General features: G+C 39.9%; 3 protein-coding genes across 4 annotated transcripts in view; all 3 read right to left on the reverse strand.

The window, feature by feature from the left end:
• Nucleotides 1-624: 624 nt before the first annotated feature.
• LOC144650192 (uncharacterized) lies at nt 625-5,344 on the reverse strand. 2 transcript variants are annotated; one of them, XM_078509850.1, is made up of 4 exons: nt 3,668-5,344; nt 1,866-1,928; nt 1,244-1,546; nt 625-1,031 (listed from the first exon to the last, which is right to left on the reverse strand). In XM_078509850.1, exons 1-4 carry the CDS (start codon nt 3,942-3,944, stop codon nt 994-996), a joined length of 681 nt encoding a protein of 226 aa, XP_078365976.1. In that variant the 5' UTR covers nt 3,945-5,344; the 3' UTR covers nt 625-993. The 2 variants fall into 2 exon arrangements, with proteins under 2 accessions (XP_078365976.1, XP_078365977.1); XM_078509851.1 differs by lacking the exon at nt 3,668-5,344 and adding an exon at nt 2,419-2,646.
• A 1,353-nt stretch (nt 5,345-6,697) lies between these two features.
• On the reverse strand, nt 6,698-9,768 carry LOC144648426 (uncharacterized). Its single transcript, XM_078507988.1, has 4 exons — nt 9,372-9,768; nt 7,570-7,632; nt 6,948-7,250; nt 6,698-6,735 (listed from the first exon to the last, which is right to left on the reverse strand). Exons 1-4 carry the CDS (start codon nt 9,646-9,648, stop codon nt 6,698-6,700), a joined length of 681 nt encoding a protein of 226 aa, XP_078364114.1. The 5' UTR covers nt 9,649-9,768.
• Nucleotides 9,769-11,521: 1,753 nt separating this feature from the next.
• The window catches only part of LOC144650261 (uncharacterized), a 355,735-nt gene continuing 350,554 nt past the window's right edge, over nt 11,522-16,702 (reverse strand). Inside the window, exons 2-5 of the mRNA XM_078509933.1 lie at nt 13,838-14,883; nt 13,285-13,347; nt 12,663-12,965; nt 11,522-12,438 (exon numbers count right to left, since the gene is read on the reverse strand). Coding sequence (XP_078366059.1) covers nt 12,401-12,438; nt 12,663-12,965; nt 13,285-13,347; nt 13,838-14,003 — 570 coding nt within the window. The 5' untranslated portion in view covers nt 14,004-14,883 and the 3' untranslated portion in view covers nt 11,522-12,400. The remainder of the gene's footprint in view (nt 12,439-12,662; nt 12,966-13,284; nt 13,348-13,837; nt 14,884-16,702) is intronic.

Here is a 16,702-nt window from a genome sequence, read left to right on the forward strand (position 1 = left end):
TTTCCGATAGGATTGGAACTTGGAAGTGTTGGTTTCTGTGGAGGGAGGAAAACCGGAGAACACGGATAAAAACCCTTGGAGCAAGGACGAGAACCAACAACAAACTCAACCCAGATATGACGCCGTGAGAGGTCATGAGAGGCGGGCGCTCTCACCACTGCGCCATCCCTGAAGGGCATGAAAGAAGAAAACCCAGATAATGTTAAAAAATAAAAAAAACTCATATTCTTCTCATTATTTTCAGATTCTTTACTGTAGTGCGTAACTTTGTTTTTATTATTATACCTGGGTTTTAACCCTTGCCCCCGGCTCAATTTGTTGTATTTGCTAGTAGCGGGGGCAAGCAATTTTGTTACCATTAATTTTATGAAAACAAATAAAAAGTCCAGTTCAGATCACGACAAAAAATCCAAAAGAGAAATGGCAAATAAACAAACAAACAAAGTCCCAAGAAACTAGACCAAAGCTGTGTTAAAAAAAACATGATTAGTCTAATGAAAAGTGTTCACATCAGGCACTGCATTGCGCAAAAAAGAGGAAATGGTATATTGGAGACAATAAATCAAAGGGTACAAGAACAGCAAAGTACCGATCAAGTTGACCAAAGCGTAGAAATTGTTCATCTCTTTGTTTTTATTTGTTTTATGCTTTATTTTAATTTATTTAGAGATAAAAGTACAAAAATGCCAAAGAATATACAAAAATATTGCAATCTGTCTACGTTATAAAACAAGTAAAATTTAATTTTATGAGCATTTAATACACTGGGTTTTTTTAAAGAAAATTTTGTTGTAAAAATGGAAACGACTTGCATCTGTTTCTGTGCACTTGTGGTTGCGGTAATTGTGGCGCTATTTACTAAAAGGTTAGCTATCTGATTGCAGACAAGGACACAATGGTTTCCTGGACACTTAAAAATTATGTTGTTCAAAAGCTATTCGTTAAAGCATGCATGTGTTGATTAAGTCTGTCAGATGTGTTTCTTTTAACAGTTCAAGCAACTTTGCCATCCTCAAAGTTTTTCGCAGCACCTGATGAGATAAAATAACAAAATGAATTAGTTAGCTGTTCGATTTACGTTTAACCTTTCATCACACAATCACAAGCCACGATAGGAGAAGTATTTTCTTTGAAGTTCGTCAAAACTACTCCACTGCGGGTCATATTTTCACCTCTCTTCCTGGTGTTTAGATTTCCTGATGAACACTGTTGCTCGTGTTTCATATATATATATATATATTACCTAAAACATTGGGATGTTGTTCCGGATGATCAGGATAGCCTGCTTCAGTAAGCACACTTAAGACATCGAACCTCTGCATTTCTTCTAGAACTTGCACAAGTTGTCCAAGATTCACATGTCGTTCCTTCATCAGCTGGAAAACAGCATCCGCACTTGAGTGGTCACAGGCTGTGATTTCCATTAAAGACATGGCTTCCTCTAGGGTTAGGTTGAACAATCTACCTGCAACATTGACTATGTCTCTTGCTAACATTGTGGTAAGTTGAAAGTACACTCTGTAGGGTATTGCTGATACCAACTGATCTGTTGAGAAACAAAACAAGAGCTCAGTGTTACAAAAAGAAATTACTATACAATTAAAGGAGAGATGCCAGGATATTGTAAGTCATTTTTCTAAATACTTCCAAATCAAGGGAAACCTTAAAATAATAGTTTTCTGACGCAGAAAAAACCCACAAAGGAGTTATAAAATAACCAATGGTGGTTTCAACTGACGAAGATTAAGACGGATTACGAAATACAAACTTCAAAAAAAATTGCCAAGTTTTTCAAGATGTGTTGTCCGTGACGTAGTTACTTTAAACCCCAACAACACCTAGACCCCCAAATTTCAACCCGTTACCTGGACCAGTAATCTTTGCATCACTCGATCTTGCTGACATTGTGTGAATTCTTGCATGACATCCTAAAAGGGGATGATAAATTTACCGTGTGTTGCATATAAAAAGAAATAGAAATGTATTTAACCATACATAAAGGGGCATAGTGGCATAAAGGGTCCTCAAGCCGACTGAGACGCGTACCATGACGATGGAAAAACCGATTGTTATAAATTTTTCTTTTGCACATGATAAGGTTTTACAGTGATGGAGATTGTGGTTGTTTTCAGAAATTACTATGAAAATTCTAAAACGTTATAGCACTGACTTTAGGGTGGCAAATGGTTCTTTAAAAGTTATGACAGTCTCACTGAATTTTGACACAAAAACATGGGTAATAATTGGTATCTCGATTTGCTTTTGCAAAGCTGACTCAGAATCTCTGTTGCCTTTTTCTGCAAGGTTACATGCATACAGTATACTAAATTGATGTCTCTAGCTCCTAGAAAAGATATTTGCCTCACTATATCTCACATTTACATTTGACCATTTCTTCAAAGTAGCCTACTATCTCACCTCCCTTGTCAGCTACGTCCATTTTGGAATTGTCACCGCATAAAATATGTACATGTCCACCAGTGACATTAACTTTGAATTTTGCACTTCCTGTTTCAAAGAGAAAACTGACGACATAAAGGAAATGCAGGACAACGCGAACCAAACGTTGACAAGCAACTGACATTAGGCCTTCAGGTTGCGTTGGCTAAGATCAGATGATACAGATATTTATTAAATTCTCAACCTCGGATATTGCATTTCTAATTTTATGATTGGTTCACCGAATCCCGGTTATCAACTCGTATACCTGTGTTTGGCCTTATACGAGGAATGAGTGCGGCAAGTGCCGCTCAGCGTAAAATGTTTCTGCGGGAAGCGACAGTTCCATCAGAAAAATGGTTGAAAACAGAAAATTTGGCGAGCTTTATCAACAAGAAATAATCAGCGGTGCCTACAAAAACCACAGAAATGCCATAGTAAAACTAATTACGCAAAACAAAAGGATTGATGAGAAAAGTTTTAATCAATAAAACATATAAACGCACAACAAGAGCGAGTGAATAAAGTAGGAAAGCAGCAAATAATTTACGAAAGAACGGCAAACTGACACAGTTATATCCAGTGTACGTCGTAAAATTAGGCTCAGCAATTCTGTAAAGTTTGTTACCTTTCAATCTTGGCTTTGTCCTTTTAAACTTCAATAAACCTGTTCCACTTTGAGCTCAATTTCGCTTCAAATCATATAGCAGTCTTGATCACAGTCGTGGAGCCGTTCTACTTGCACAAGACGTGTAGTTTCCAGAAAAGCTTTTGCTTCGGATCATCTCGTTATTCTTAACTGTTGTCACAAATTCCAGATATATAGACGACTTTAGAGGAGATTATTCGATGAAAATTTTGGGAAGAAAACTCTTTTGCTCGCTTTCCTCGTGTGTTTCATTCAACTCGAGAAATGAACACCGCGCCACAAGTTTTCCCGCCACCTCATACTATCACTTCGTTTACATCAAACTGAAATGTCCAGTCGATTTAAACTTGAAGAAGAATTTAATAAAACAATTATTCTATTCGCTTTTATTGGATACGAGTCGTTATAGCCAACTCGGCGCTGCGCGGCTCGTTGGCTATTTACCACTTCGTATCCAACGCGGGCTCATAGAATAAGTGTTAAATATCCCGCGAAAATAGGTAGGATAAAAAATATAACAATCGCATATATACCATCTTGTACATTTTAAAATCCTATGTAATTATTACTCAACAGTACCTCCTCCCTGTCTTCCGAGCCTCAATTCACAACCGTGTGGTGCACTCGGTTTCCAACTCCAGATGACAGCTGCATTGCAGATAAAAAGACACAAAGGCATTGCCAGGAAAGTTAACCACCAGCGATCAAATGCAGTCATGCGGTCATTGTAACCATCCTTGCCCCAGCAGATTGGAATGTAGCTTGCATTAGCAGTTGAGGTTACATGTTGTAGTTGGTGTTCATCAAGTAAAATCCCATCGTAAAGCACCAATAGAACCACGAGAAATGAGGCCATCTGAAAAACAAAAAAATAGGCTAAGTCTTGCTGTTTACATCTTACGAAAAACTTTCAACAGGCCACAGTTTAAGGAGATCCGCCGTGCGCCAGGTTTGGTCAAGACCCATCAGCCTGTATCCCTGTCTCTGTCTACCCTGCGCCAGAGGTGTTCGAAATCAACGTGACAGTGATGATTGAGATCCACTGTGTGCCAGAGTTGATCGACCGTGCGCCAGAGAGACGATCGAGGTTCATCAAGCAACAATGTTGATCGAGGCACTGCTAGCGCAGTCCGCCGTTCCTCTGGGCACATAAGAGAAAATTTTCTTACCTTCACTGTAATCGCGGTCAAAGTTTAGTTCACTGCTGTTTACAACTAAACATTTCCGGAACCAATTAGCTGTTTATATAATCAAGAAAATGCTTCTGATTGGTTCAAAAAAAAAAAAAAAAAAAAAAAGAAAAAAGAAAAAAGGCGTCTCGGTCTTGCGCGAGGACCTCCCAGGTGAGATCAGCGAGACGCAGAAGGAGTGGTCGGTCTACGCGTTGGGCGCCCTTCCACAGTTCCCCGTAGAGGCAAGCGGCCGGGTTCCATACGGTCAACATGACCGAGCCACCGTAGGCGTCTTTGGATGAGTAGTGTAGGGATGCTCGGCATGTCGGCTTGTTGAAGAACATTGATGTTGGAAACACTGTCCTGCCATTTGATCTGAAAGAGACGCCGAAGGCAGCGGAGGTGGATACCGTTGAGTCGCTTCTCTTGTCTGGCGTATGCGGCCACGACTCACTTTCGTAAAGGAGAGTGGAAAGGACACAAGATCGGTAGACTTGCAGCTTGGTCCTCTCGCTCAACAGGTCGTTATTCCACACTCTCTTGTTGAGTTTGGCCATGACGCTGGCGCAAATTTCCCTTTCGATGCCATTTATACTTTATAGAAATGCCAAGCGATTTTTAAAATTATTTTGGTTTCGAAGTGGACGAATTCAGGGCGAATTCTTCGAGCTTGTGCACACCGGCATGCCGAATGTCGAGAACGTAGCCATTTAATAGTATGCACAAGCTTGAAGACTTCGTCCACTTCGAAACCCAAATAATTTTAAGAATCGCTTGGCATTTCTAAACAGGCATAGAATATTCTCATTAGATTACTAAAGTAAATGCAGATATTCATCCATTCATTCGTTTGTGTGAGGTTTTCTGCAGTTTTCTGTTTCAATATTTCTTACTTCCGGGCTGAGCCAATTTTTTTACAAGTGTCGAGAACATAGCGATCTTATGGTATACCGAAGCTCGGATATTTCGTCAACTAGAAAACCAAAATAATGTTTGGAATCGCTTGACATTTCTAAACAAACATCTGATACTCTCAAGAAGTTTGAAAGATCCTTTCATGCGATTTGATCCAAAGTATAAATGACCTCGACCGTTTCAAATGGCAACGACCGCATCGACCGTTTACGAAAGAGTGATTTGCGACGCCGGCTGCCTTGGCGATCCTTGAACTGATCTAGACATCGAAAACTTTTTTTTTTTTTTTAATAATCAAATAATCATTTCCATAACAATTATCTGTTTATATACCAGTTCATTTTCGCGGAAAACCGGAACTCGTTTCTCGGAATCTTTTGCTTTGTTAACTGCGAATGTATGTAAATCACGCGAGAGAAAGCTTTTTGTTCCAAAAATAGATTCCAAAAATAGAAGAATGATGATTTTGACTGTTTTCTTGCACGATGTGCTGAGGTGAGAAAACCTTCACTTTACCAATTTGTCGAGTAGGAGAAAACCTAAAAGTACTTTCTGTGCGACGCTTTAATTGATTCAGTCATCTGCTGGAAGGGTTAGAATTTTTGGGAAAAGTACAGTCGATGTTCCTCGCCTAATCGAATCGGCAATCAGTCAGAACATAAACAAATATTATTTGTTTAATGCTAATGAGTGGTGGGAGGCGCGGTGACCTAATGGTTAGCGCGCTCGCCTCCGAGTCGAACGGCCCGGGTTCGAGGCCTGGCCGGGGCGCTGCGTTGTGTTCTTGGGCAAGACACTTTACTCTCACAGTGCCTCTCTCCACCCAGGTGTATAAATGGGTACCGGCAAGTTTACTGCTGGGGGGTAACCCTGCGATGGACTAGCATCCCATCCAGGGGGGAGTAGCAATACTCTTAGTCGCTTAATGCTACGGAAACCGGGATAAGCTCCGGCCTGTATGGGCCACTAGGCTCGAAACAGACTGAACTTAACCTTAATGCTAATGAGTACAACTGAACTTGAGCTACTTGACAAACCAAAGAAGAATAAAGAAAACATCAAAGAGGAAATGGTATATTGGAGACAATAAATCAAAGGGTACAAGAACAGCAAAGTACCGATCAAGTTGACCAAAGCGTAGAAATGTTTCATCTCTTTGTTTTTATTTGTTTTATGCTTTATTTTAATTTATTTAGAGATAAAAGTACAAAAATGCCAAAGAATATACAAAAATATTGCAATCTGTCTACGTTATAAAACAAGTAAAATTTAATTTTATGAGCATTTAATACACTGGGTTTTTTTAAAGAAAATTTTGTTGTAAAAATGGAAACGACTTGCATCTGTTTCTGTGCACTTGTGGTTGCGGTAATTGTGGCGCTATTTACTAAAAGGTTAGCTATCTGATTGCAGACAAGGACACAATGGTTTCCTGGACACTTAAAAATTATGTTGTTCAAAAGCTATTCGTTAAAGCATGCATGTGTTGATTAAGTCTGTCAGATGTGTTTCTTTTAACAGTTCAAGCAACTTTGCCATTCTCAAAGTTTTTCGCAGCACCTGATGAGATAAAATAACAAAATGAATTAGTTAGCTGTTCGATTTACGTTTAACCTTTCATCACACAATCACAAGCCACGATAGGAGAAGTATTTTCTTTGAAGTTCGTCAAAACTACTCCACTGCGGGTCATATTTTCACCTCTCTTCCTGGTGTTTAGATTTCCTGATGAACACTGTTGCTCGTGTTTCATATATATATATATATATTACCTAAAACATTGGGATGTTGTTCCGGATGATCAGGATAGCCTGCTTCAGTAAGCACACTTAAGACATCGAACCTCTGCATTTCTTCTAGAACTTGCACAAGTTGTCCAAGATTCACATGTCGTTCCTTCATCAGCTGGAAAACAGCATCCGCACTTGAGTGGTCACAGGCTGTGATTTCCATTAAAGACATGGCTTCCTCTAGGGTTAGGTTGAACAATCTACCTGCAACATTGACTATGTCTCTTGCTAACATTGTGGTAAGTTGAAAGTACACTCTGTAGGGTATTGCTGATACCAACTGATCTGTTGAGAAACAAAACAAGAGCTCAGTGTTACAAAAAGAAATTACTATACAATTAAAGGAGAGATGCCAGGATATTGTAAGTCATTTTTCTAAATACTTCCAAATCAAGGGAAACCTTAAAATAATAGTTTTCTGACGCAGAAAAAACCCACAAAGGAGTTATAAAATAACCAATGGTGGTTTCAACTGACGAAGATTAAGACGGATTACGAAATACAAACTTCAAAAAAAATTGCCAAGTTTTTCAAGATGTGTTGTCCGTGACGTAGTTACTTTAAACCCCAACAACACCTAGACCCCCAAATTTCAACCCGTTACCTGGACCAGTAATCTTTGCATCACTCGATCTTGCTGACATTGTGTGAATTCTTGCATGACATCCTAAAAGGGGATGATAAATTTACCGTGTGTTGCATATAAAAAGAAATAGAAATGTATTTAACCATACATAAAGGGGCATAGTGGCATAAAGGGTCCTCAAGCCGACTGAGACGCGTACCATGACGATGGAAAAACCGATTGTTATAAATTTTTCTTTTGCACATGATAAGGTTTTACAGTGATGGAGATTGTGGTTGTTTTCAGAAATTACTATGAAAATTCTAAAACGTTATAGCACTGACTTTAGGGTGGCAAATGGTTCTTTAAAAGTTATGACAGTCTCACTGAATTTTGACACAAAAACATGGGTAATAATTGGTATCTCGATTTGCTTTTGCAAAGCTGACTCAGAATCTCTGTTGCCTTTTTCTGCAAGGTTACATGCATACAGTATACTAAATTGATGTCTCTAGCTCCTAGAAAAGATATTTGCCTCACTATATCTCACATTTACATTTGACCATTTCTTCAAAGTAGCCTACTATCTCACCTCCCTTGTCAGCTACGTCCATTTTGGAATTGTCACCGCATAAAATATGTACATGTCCACCAGTGACATTAACTTTGAATTTTGCACTTCCTGTTTCAAAGAGAAAACTGACGACATAAAGGAAATGCAGGACAACGCGAACCAAACGTTGACAAGCAACTGACATTAGGCCTTCAGGTTGCGTTGGCTAAGATCAGATGATACAGATATTTATTAAATTCTCAACCTCGGATATTGCATTTCTAATTTTATGATTGGTTCACCGAATCCCGGTTATCAACTCGTATACCTGTGTTTGGCCTTATACGAGGAATGAGTGCGGCAAGTGCCGCTCAGCGTAAAATGTTTCTGCGGGAAGCGACAGTTCCATCAGAAAAATGGTTGAAAACAGAAAATTTGGCGAGCTTTATCAACAAGAAATAATCAGCGGTGCCTACAAAAACCACAGAAATGCCATAGTAAAACTAATTACGCAAAACAAAAGGATTGATGAGAAAAGTTTTAATCAATAAAACATATAAACGCACAACAAGAGCGAGTGAATAAAGTAGGAAAGCAGCAAATAATTTACGAAAGAACGGCAAACTGACACAGTTATATCCAGTGTACGTCGTAAAATTAGGCTCAGCAATTCTGTAAAGTTTGTTACCTTTCAATCTTGGCTTTGTCCTTTTAAACTTCAATAAACCTGTTCCACTTTGAGCTCAATTTCGCTTCAAATCATATAGCAGTCTTGATCACAGTCGTGGAGCCGTTCTACTTGCACAAGACGTGTAGTTTCCAGAAAAGCTTTTGCTTCGGATCATCTCGTTATTCTTAACTGTTGTCACAAATTCCAGATATATAGACGACTTTAGAGGAGATTATTCGATGAAAATTTTGGGAAGAAAACTCTTTTGCTCGCTTTCCTCGTGTGTTTCATTCAACTCGAGAAATGAACACCGCGCCACAAGTTTTCCCGCCACCTCATACTATCACTTCGTTTACATCAAACTGAAATGTCCAGTCGATTTAAACTTGAAGAAGAATTTAATAAAACAATTATTCTATTCGCTTTTATTGGATACGAGTCGTTATAGCCAACTCGGCGCTGCGCGGCTCGTTGGCTATTTACCACTTCGTATCCAACGCGGGCTCATAGAATAAGTGTTAAATATCCCGCGAAAATAGGTAGGATAAAAAATATATCAATCGCATATATACCATCTTGTACATTTTAAAATCCTATGTAATTATTACTCAACAGTACCTCCTCCCTGTCTTCCGAGCCTCAATTCACAACCGTGTGGTGCACTCGGTTTCCAACTCCAGGTGACAGCTGCATTGCAGATAAAAAGACACAAAGGCATTGCCAGGAAAGTTAACCACCAGCGATCAAATGCAGTCATGCGGTCATTGTAACCATCCTTGCCCCAGCAGATTGGAATGTAGCTTGCATTAGCAGTTGAGGTTACATGTTGTAGTTGGTGTTCATCAAGTAAAATCCCATCGTAAAGCACCAATAGAACCACGAGAAATGAGGCCATCTGAAAAACAAAAAAATAGGCTAAGTCTTGCTGTTTACATCTTACGAAAAACTTTCAACAGGCCACAGTTTAAGGAGATCCGCCGTGCGCCAGGTTTGGTCAAGACCCATCAGCCTGTATCCCTGTCTCTGTCTACCTTGCGCCAGAGGTGTTCGAAATCAACGTGACAGTGATGATTGAGATCCACTGTGTGCCAGAGTTGATCGACCGTGCGCCAGAGAGACGATCGAGGTTCATCAAGTAACAATGTTGATCGAGGCACTGCTAGCGCAGTCCGCCGTTCCTCTGGGAACATAAGAGAAAATTTTCTTACCTTCACTGTAATCGCGGTCAAAGTTTAGTTCACTGCTGTTTACAACTAAACATTTCCGGAACCAATTAGCTGTTTATATAATCAAGAAAATGCTTCTGATTGGTTCAAAAAAAAAAAAAAAAAAAAAAAGAAAAAAGAAAAAAGGCGTCTCGGTCTTGCGCGAGGACCTCCCAGGTGAGATCAGCGAGACGCAGAAGGAGTGGTCGGTCTACGCGTTGGGCGCCCTTCCACAGTTCCCCGTAGAGGCAAGCGGCCGGGTTCCATACGGTCAACATGACCGAGCCACCGTAGGCGTCTTTGGATGAGTAGTGTAGGGATGCTCGGCATGTCGGCTTGTTGAAGAACATTGATGTTGGAAACACTGTCCTGCCATTTGATCTGAAAGAGACGCCGAAGGCAGCGGAGGTGGATACCGTTGAGTCGCTTCTCTTGTCTGGCGTATGCGGCCACGACTCACTTTCGTAAAGGAGAGTGGAAAGGACACAAGATCGGTAGACTTGCAGCTTGGTCCTCTCGCTCAACAGGTCGTTATTCCACACTCTCTTGTTGAGTTTGGCCATGACGCTGGCGCAAATTTCCCTTTCGATGCCATTTATACTTTATAGAAATGCCAAGCGATTTTTAAAATTATTTTGGTTTCGAAGTGGACGAATTCAGGGCGAATTCTTCGAGCTTGTGCACACCGGCATGCCGAATGTCGAGAACGTAGCCATTTAATAGTATGCACAAGCTTGAAGACTTCGTCCACTTCGAAACCCAAATAATTTTAAGAATCGCTTGGCATTTCTAAACAGGCATAGAATATTCTCATTAGATTACTAAAGTAAATGCAGATATTCATCCATTCATTCGTTTGTGTGAGGTTTTCTGCAGTTTTCTGTTTCAATATTTCTTACTTCCGGGCTGAGCCAATTTTTTTACAAGTGTCGAGAACATAGCGATCTTATGGTATACCGAAGCTCGGATATTTCGTCAACTAGAAAACCAAAATAATGTTTGGAATCGCTTGACATTTCTAAACAAACATCTGATACTCTCAAGAAGTTTGAAAGATCCTTTCATGCGATTTGATCCAAAGTATAAATGACCTCGACCGTTTCAAATGGCAACGACCGCATCGACCGTTTACGAAAGAGTGATTTGCGACGCCGGCTGCGTTGGCGATCCTTGAACTGATCTAGACATCGAAAACTTTTTTTTTTTTTTAATAATCAAATAATCATTTCCATAACAATTATCTGTTTATATACCAGTTCATTTTCGCGGAAAACCGGAACTCGTTTCTCGGAATCTTTTGCTTTGTTAACTGCGAATGTATGTAAATCACGCGAGAGAAAGCTTTTTGTTCCAAAAATAGATTCCAAAAATAGAAGAATGATGATTTTGACTGTTTTCTTGCACGATGTGCTGAGGTGAGAAAACCTTCACTTTACCAATTTGTCGAGTAGGAGAAAACCTAAAAGTACTTTCTGTGCGACGCTTTAATTGATTCAGTCATCTGCTGGAAGGGTTAGAATTTTTGGGAAAAGTACAGTCGATGTTCCTCGCCTAATCGAATCGGCAATCAGTCAGAACATAAACAAATATTATTTGTTTAATGCTAATGAGTGGTGGGAGGCGCGGTGACCTAATGGTTAGCGCGCTCGCCTCCGAGTCGAACGGCCCGGGTTCGAGGCCTGGCCGGGGCGCTGCGTTGTGTTCTTGGGCAAGACACTTTACTCTCACAGTGCCTCTCTCCACCCAGGTGTATAAATGGGTACCGGCAAGTTTACTGCTGGGGGGTAACCCTGCGATGGACTAGCATCCCATCCAGGGGGGAGTAGCAATACTCTTAGTCGCTTAATGCTACGGAAACCGGGATAAGCTCCGGCCTGTATGGGCCACTAGGCTCGAAACAGACTGAACTTAACCTTAATGCTAATGAGTACAACTGAACTTGAGCTACTTGACAAACCAAAGAAGAATAAAGAAAACATCAAAGAGGAAATGGTATATTGGAGACAATAAATCAAAGGGTACAAGAACAGCAAAGTACCGATCAAGTTGACCAAAGCGTAGAAATTGTTCATCTCTTTGTTTTTATTTGTTTTATGCTTTATTTTAATTTATTTAGAGATAAAAGTACAAAAATGCCAAAGAATATACAAAAATATTGCAATCTGTCTACGTTATAAAACAAGTAAAATTTAATTTTATGAGCATTTAATACACTGGGTTTTTTTAAAGAAAATTTTGTTGTAAAAATGGAAACGACTTGCATCTGTTTCTGTGCACTTGTGGTTGCGGTAATTGTGGCGCTATTTACTAAAAGGTTAGCTATCTGATTGCAGACAAGGACACAATGGTTTCCTGGACACTTAAAAATTATGTTGTTCAAAAGCTATTCGTTAAAGCATGCATGTGTTGATTAAGTCTGTCAGATGTGTTTCTTTTAACAGTTCAAGCAACTTTGCCATCCTCAAAGTTTTTCGCAGCACCTGATGAGATAAAATAACAAAATGAATTAGTTAGCTGTTCGATTTACGTTTAACCTTTCATCACACAATCACAAGCCACGATAGGAGAAGTATTTTCTTTGAAGTTCGTCAAAACTACTCCACTGCGGGTCATATTTTCACCTCTCTTCCTGGTGTTTAGATTTCCTGATGAACACTGTTGCTCGTGTTTCATATATATATATATATATATATATATATATTACCTAAAACATTGGGATGTTGTTCCGGATGATCAGGATAGCCTGCTTCAGTAAGCACATTTAAGACATCGAACCTCTGCATTTCTTCTAGAACTTGCACAAGTTGTCCAAGATTCACATGTCGTTCCTTCATCAGCTGGAAAACAGCATCCGCACTTGAGTGGTCACAGGCTGTGATTTCCATTAAAGACATGGCTTCCTCTAGGGTTAGGTTGAACAATCTACCTGCAACATTGACTATGTCTCTTGCTAACATTGTGGTAAGTTGAAAGTACACTCTGTAGGGTATTGCTGATACCAACTGATCTGTTGAGAAACAAAACAAGAGCTCAGTGTTACAAAAAGAAATTACTATACAATTAAAGGAGAGATGCCAGGATATTGTAAGTCATTTTTCTAAATACTTCCAAATCAAGGGAAACCTTAAAATAATAGTTTTCTGACGCAGAAAAAACCCACAAAGGAGTTATAAAATAACCAAGGGTGTTTTCAACTGACGAAGATTAAGACGGATTACGAAATACAAACTTCAAAAAAAATTGCCAAGTTTTTCAAGATGTGTTGTCCGTGACGTAGTTACTTTAAACCCCAACAACACCTAGACCCCCAAATTTCAACCCGTTACCTGGACCAGTAATCTTTGCATCACTCGATCTTGCTGACATTGTGTGAATTCTTGCATGACATCCTAAAAAGGGATGATAAATTTACCGTGTGTTGCATATAAAAAGAAATAGAAATGTATTTAACCATACATAAAGGGGCATAGTGGCATAAAGGGTCCTCAAGCCGACTGAGACGCGTACCATGACGATGGAAAAACCGATTGTTATAAATTTTTCTTTTGCACATGATAAGGTTTTACAGTGATGGAGATTGTGGTTGTTTTCAGAAATTACTATGAAAATTCCAAAACGTTATAGCACTGACTTTAGGGTGGCAAATGGTTCTTTAAAAGTTATGACAGTCTCACTGAATTTTGACACAAAAACATGGGTAATAATTGGTATCTCGATTTGCTTTTGCAAAGCTGACTCAGAATCTCTGTTGCCTTTTTCTGCAAGGTTACATGTATACAGTATACTAAATTGATGTCTCTAGCTCCTAGAAAAGATATTTGCCTCACTATATCTCACATTTACATTTGACCATTTCTTCAAAGTAGCCTATTATCTCACCTCCCTTGTCAGCTACGTCCATTTTGGAATTGTCACCGCATAAAATATGTACATGTCCACCAGTGACATTAACTTTGAATTTTGCACTTCCTGTTTCAAAGAGAAAACTGACGACATAAAGGAAATGCAGGACAACGCGAACCAAACGTTGACAAGCAACTGACATTAGGCCTTCAGGTTGCGTTGGCTAAGATCAGATGATACAGATATTTATTAAATTCTCAACCTCGGATATTGCATTTCTAATTTTCTGATTGGTTCACCGAATCCCGGTTATCAACTCGTATACCTGTGTTTGGCCTTATACGAGGAATGAGTGCGGCAAGTGCCGCTCAGCGTAAAATGTTTCTGCGGGAAGCGACAGTTCCATCAGAAAAATGGTTGAAAACAGAAAATTTGGCGAGCTTTATCAACAAGAAATAATCAGCGGTGCCTACAAAAACCACAGAAATGCCATAGTAAAACTAATTACGCAAAACAAAAGGATTGATGAGAAAAGTTTTAATCAATAAAACATATAAACGCACAACAAGAGCGAGTGAATAAAGTAGGAAAGCAGCAAATAATTTACGAAAGAACGGCAAACTGACACAGTTATATCCAGTGTACGTCGTAAAATTAGGCTCAGCAATTCTGTAAAGTTTGTTACCTTTCAATCTTGGCTTTGTCCTTTTAAACTTCAATAAACCTGTTCCACTTTGAGCTCAATTTCGCTTCAAATCATATAGCAGTCTTGATCACAGTCGTGGAGCCGTTCTACTTGCACAAGACGTGTAGTTTCCAGAAAAGCTTTTGCTTCGGATCATCCCGTTATTCTTAACTGTTGTCACAAATTCCAGATATATAGACGACTTTAGAGGAGATTATTCGATGAAAATTTTGGGAAGAAAACTCTTTTGCTCGCTTTCCTCGTGTGTTTCATTCAACTCGAGAAATGAACACCGCGCCACAAGTTTTCCCGCCACCTCATACTATCACTTCGTTTACATCAAACTGAAATGTCCAGTCGATTTAAACTTGAAGAAGAATTTAATAAAACAATTATTCTATTCGCTTTTATTGGATACGAGTCGTTATAGCCAACTCGGCGCTGCGCGGCTCGTTGGCTATTTACCACTTCGTATCCAACGCGGGCTCATAGAATAAGTGTTAAATATCCCGCGAAAATAGGTAGGATAAAAAATATATCAATCGCATATATACCATCTTGTACATTTTAAAATCCTATGTAATTATTACTCAACAGTACCTCCTCCCTGTCTTCCGAGCCTCAATTCACAACCGTGTGGTGCACTCGGTTTCCAACTCCAGATGACAGCTGCATTGCAGATAAAAAGACACAAAGGCATTGCCAGGAAAGTTAACCACCAGCGATCAAATGCAGTCATGCGGTCATTGTAACCATCCTTGCCCCAGCAGATTGGAATGTAGCTTGCATTAGCAGTTGAGGTTACATGTTGTAGTTGGTGTTCATCAAGTAAAATCCCATCGTAAAGCACCAATAGAACCACGAGAAATGAGGCCATCTGAAAAACAAAAAAATAGGCTAAGTCTTGCTGTTTACATCTTACGAAAAACTTTCAACAGGCCACAGTTTCAGGAGATCCGCCGTGCGCCAGGTTTGGTCAAGACCCATCAGCCTGTATCCCTGTCTCTGTCTACCCTGCGCCAGAGGTGTTCGAAATCAACGTGACAGTGATGATTGAGATCCACTGTGTGCCAGAGTTGATCGACCGTGCGCCAGAGAGACGATTGAGGTTCATCAAGCAACAATGTTGATCGAGGCACTGCTAGCGCAGTCCGCCGTTCCTCTGGGCACATAAGAGAAAATTTTCTTACCTTCACTGTAATCGCGGTCAAAGTTTAGTTCACTGCTGTTTACAACTAAACATTTCCGGAACCAATTAGCTGTTTATATAATCAAGAAAATGCTTCTGATTGGTTCAAAAAAAAAAAAAAAAAAAAAAAAAAAGAAAAAAGGCGTCTCGGTCTTGCGCGAGGACCTCCCAGGTGAGATCAGCGAGACGCAGAAGGAGTGGTCGGTCTACGCGTTGGGCGCCCTTCCACAGTTCCCCGTAGAGGCAAGCGGCCGGGTTCCATACGGTCAACATGACCGAGCCACCGTAGGCGTCTTTGGATGAGTAGTGTAGGGATGCTCGGTATGTCGGCTTGTTGAAGAACATTGATGTTGGAAACACTGTCCTGCCATTTGATCTGAAAGAGACGCCGAAGGCAGCGGAGGTGGATACCGTTGAGTCGCTTCTCTTGTCTGGCGTATGCGGCCACGACTCACTTTCGTAAAGGAGAGTGGAAAGGACACAAGATCGGTAGACTTGCAGCTTGGTCCTCTCGCTCAACAGGTCGTTATTCCACACTCTCTTGTTGAGTTTGGCCATGACGCTGGCGCAAATTTCCCTTTCGATGCCATTTATACTTTATAGAAATGCCAAGCGATTTTTAAAATTATTTTGGTTTCGAAGTGGACGAATTCAGGGCGAATTCTTCGAGCTTGTGCACACCGGCATGCCGAATGTCGAGAACGTAGCCATTTAATAGTATGCACAAGCTTGAAGACTTCGTCCACTTCGAAACCCAAATAATTTTAAGAATCGCTTGGCATTTCTAAACAGGCATAGAATATTCTCATTAGATTACTAAAGTAAATGCAGATATTCATCCATTCATTCGTTTGTGTGAGGTTTTCTGCAGTTTTCTGTTTCAATATTTCTTACTTCCGGGCTGAGCCAATTTTTTTACAAGTGTCGAGAACATAGCGATCTTATGGTATACCGAAGCTCGGATATTTCGTCAACTAGAAAACCAAAATAATGTTTGGAATCGCTTGACATTTCTAAACAAACATCT

The sequence above is a fragment of the Oculina patagonica genome, chromosome 4, assembly GCF_052425735.1.
Source record: "Oculina patagonica isolate OP01 chromosome 4, crgOcupat, whole genome shotgun sequence".
NCBI classification, from domain to species: domain Eukaryota; kingdom Metazoa; phylum Cnidaria; class Anthozoa; order Scleractinia; family Oculinidae; genus Oculina; species Oculina patagonica.

Excerpts from the sequence above, each read along its gene's own strand:
- LOC144650192 (XM_078509850.1), bottom strand. The coding sequence starts at position 3,944 with ATGGCCTCATTTCTCGTGGTTCTATTGGTGCTTTACGATGGGATTTTA. Across the intron at positions 1,929-3,667 it reads GCTCGGAAGACAGGGAGGAG|GATGTCATGCAAGAATTCAC; the intron begins GTACTGTTGAGT and ends ATCCCCTTTTAG. Across the intron at positions 1,547-1,865 it reads TGCAAAGATTACTGGTCCAG|ATCAGTTGGTATCAGCAATA; the intron begins GTAACGGGTTGA and ends GTTTCTCAACAG.
- LOC144648426 (XM_078507988.1), bottom strand. The coding sequence starts at position 9,648 with ATGGCCTCATTTCTCGTGGTTCTATTGGTGCTTTACGATGGGATTTTA. Across the intron at positions 7,633-9,371 it reads GCTCGGAAGACAGGGAGGAG|GATGTCATGCAAGAATTCAC; the intron begins GTACTGTTGAGT and ends ATCCCCTTTTAG. Across the intron at positions 7,251-7,569 it reads TGCAAAGATTACTGGTCCAG|ATCAGTTGGTATCAGCAATA; the intron begins GTAACGGGTTGA and ends GTTTCTCAACAG.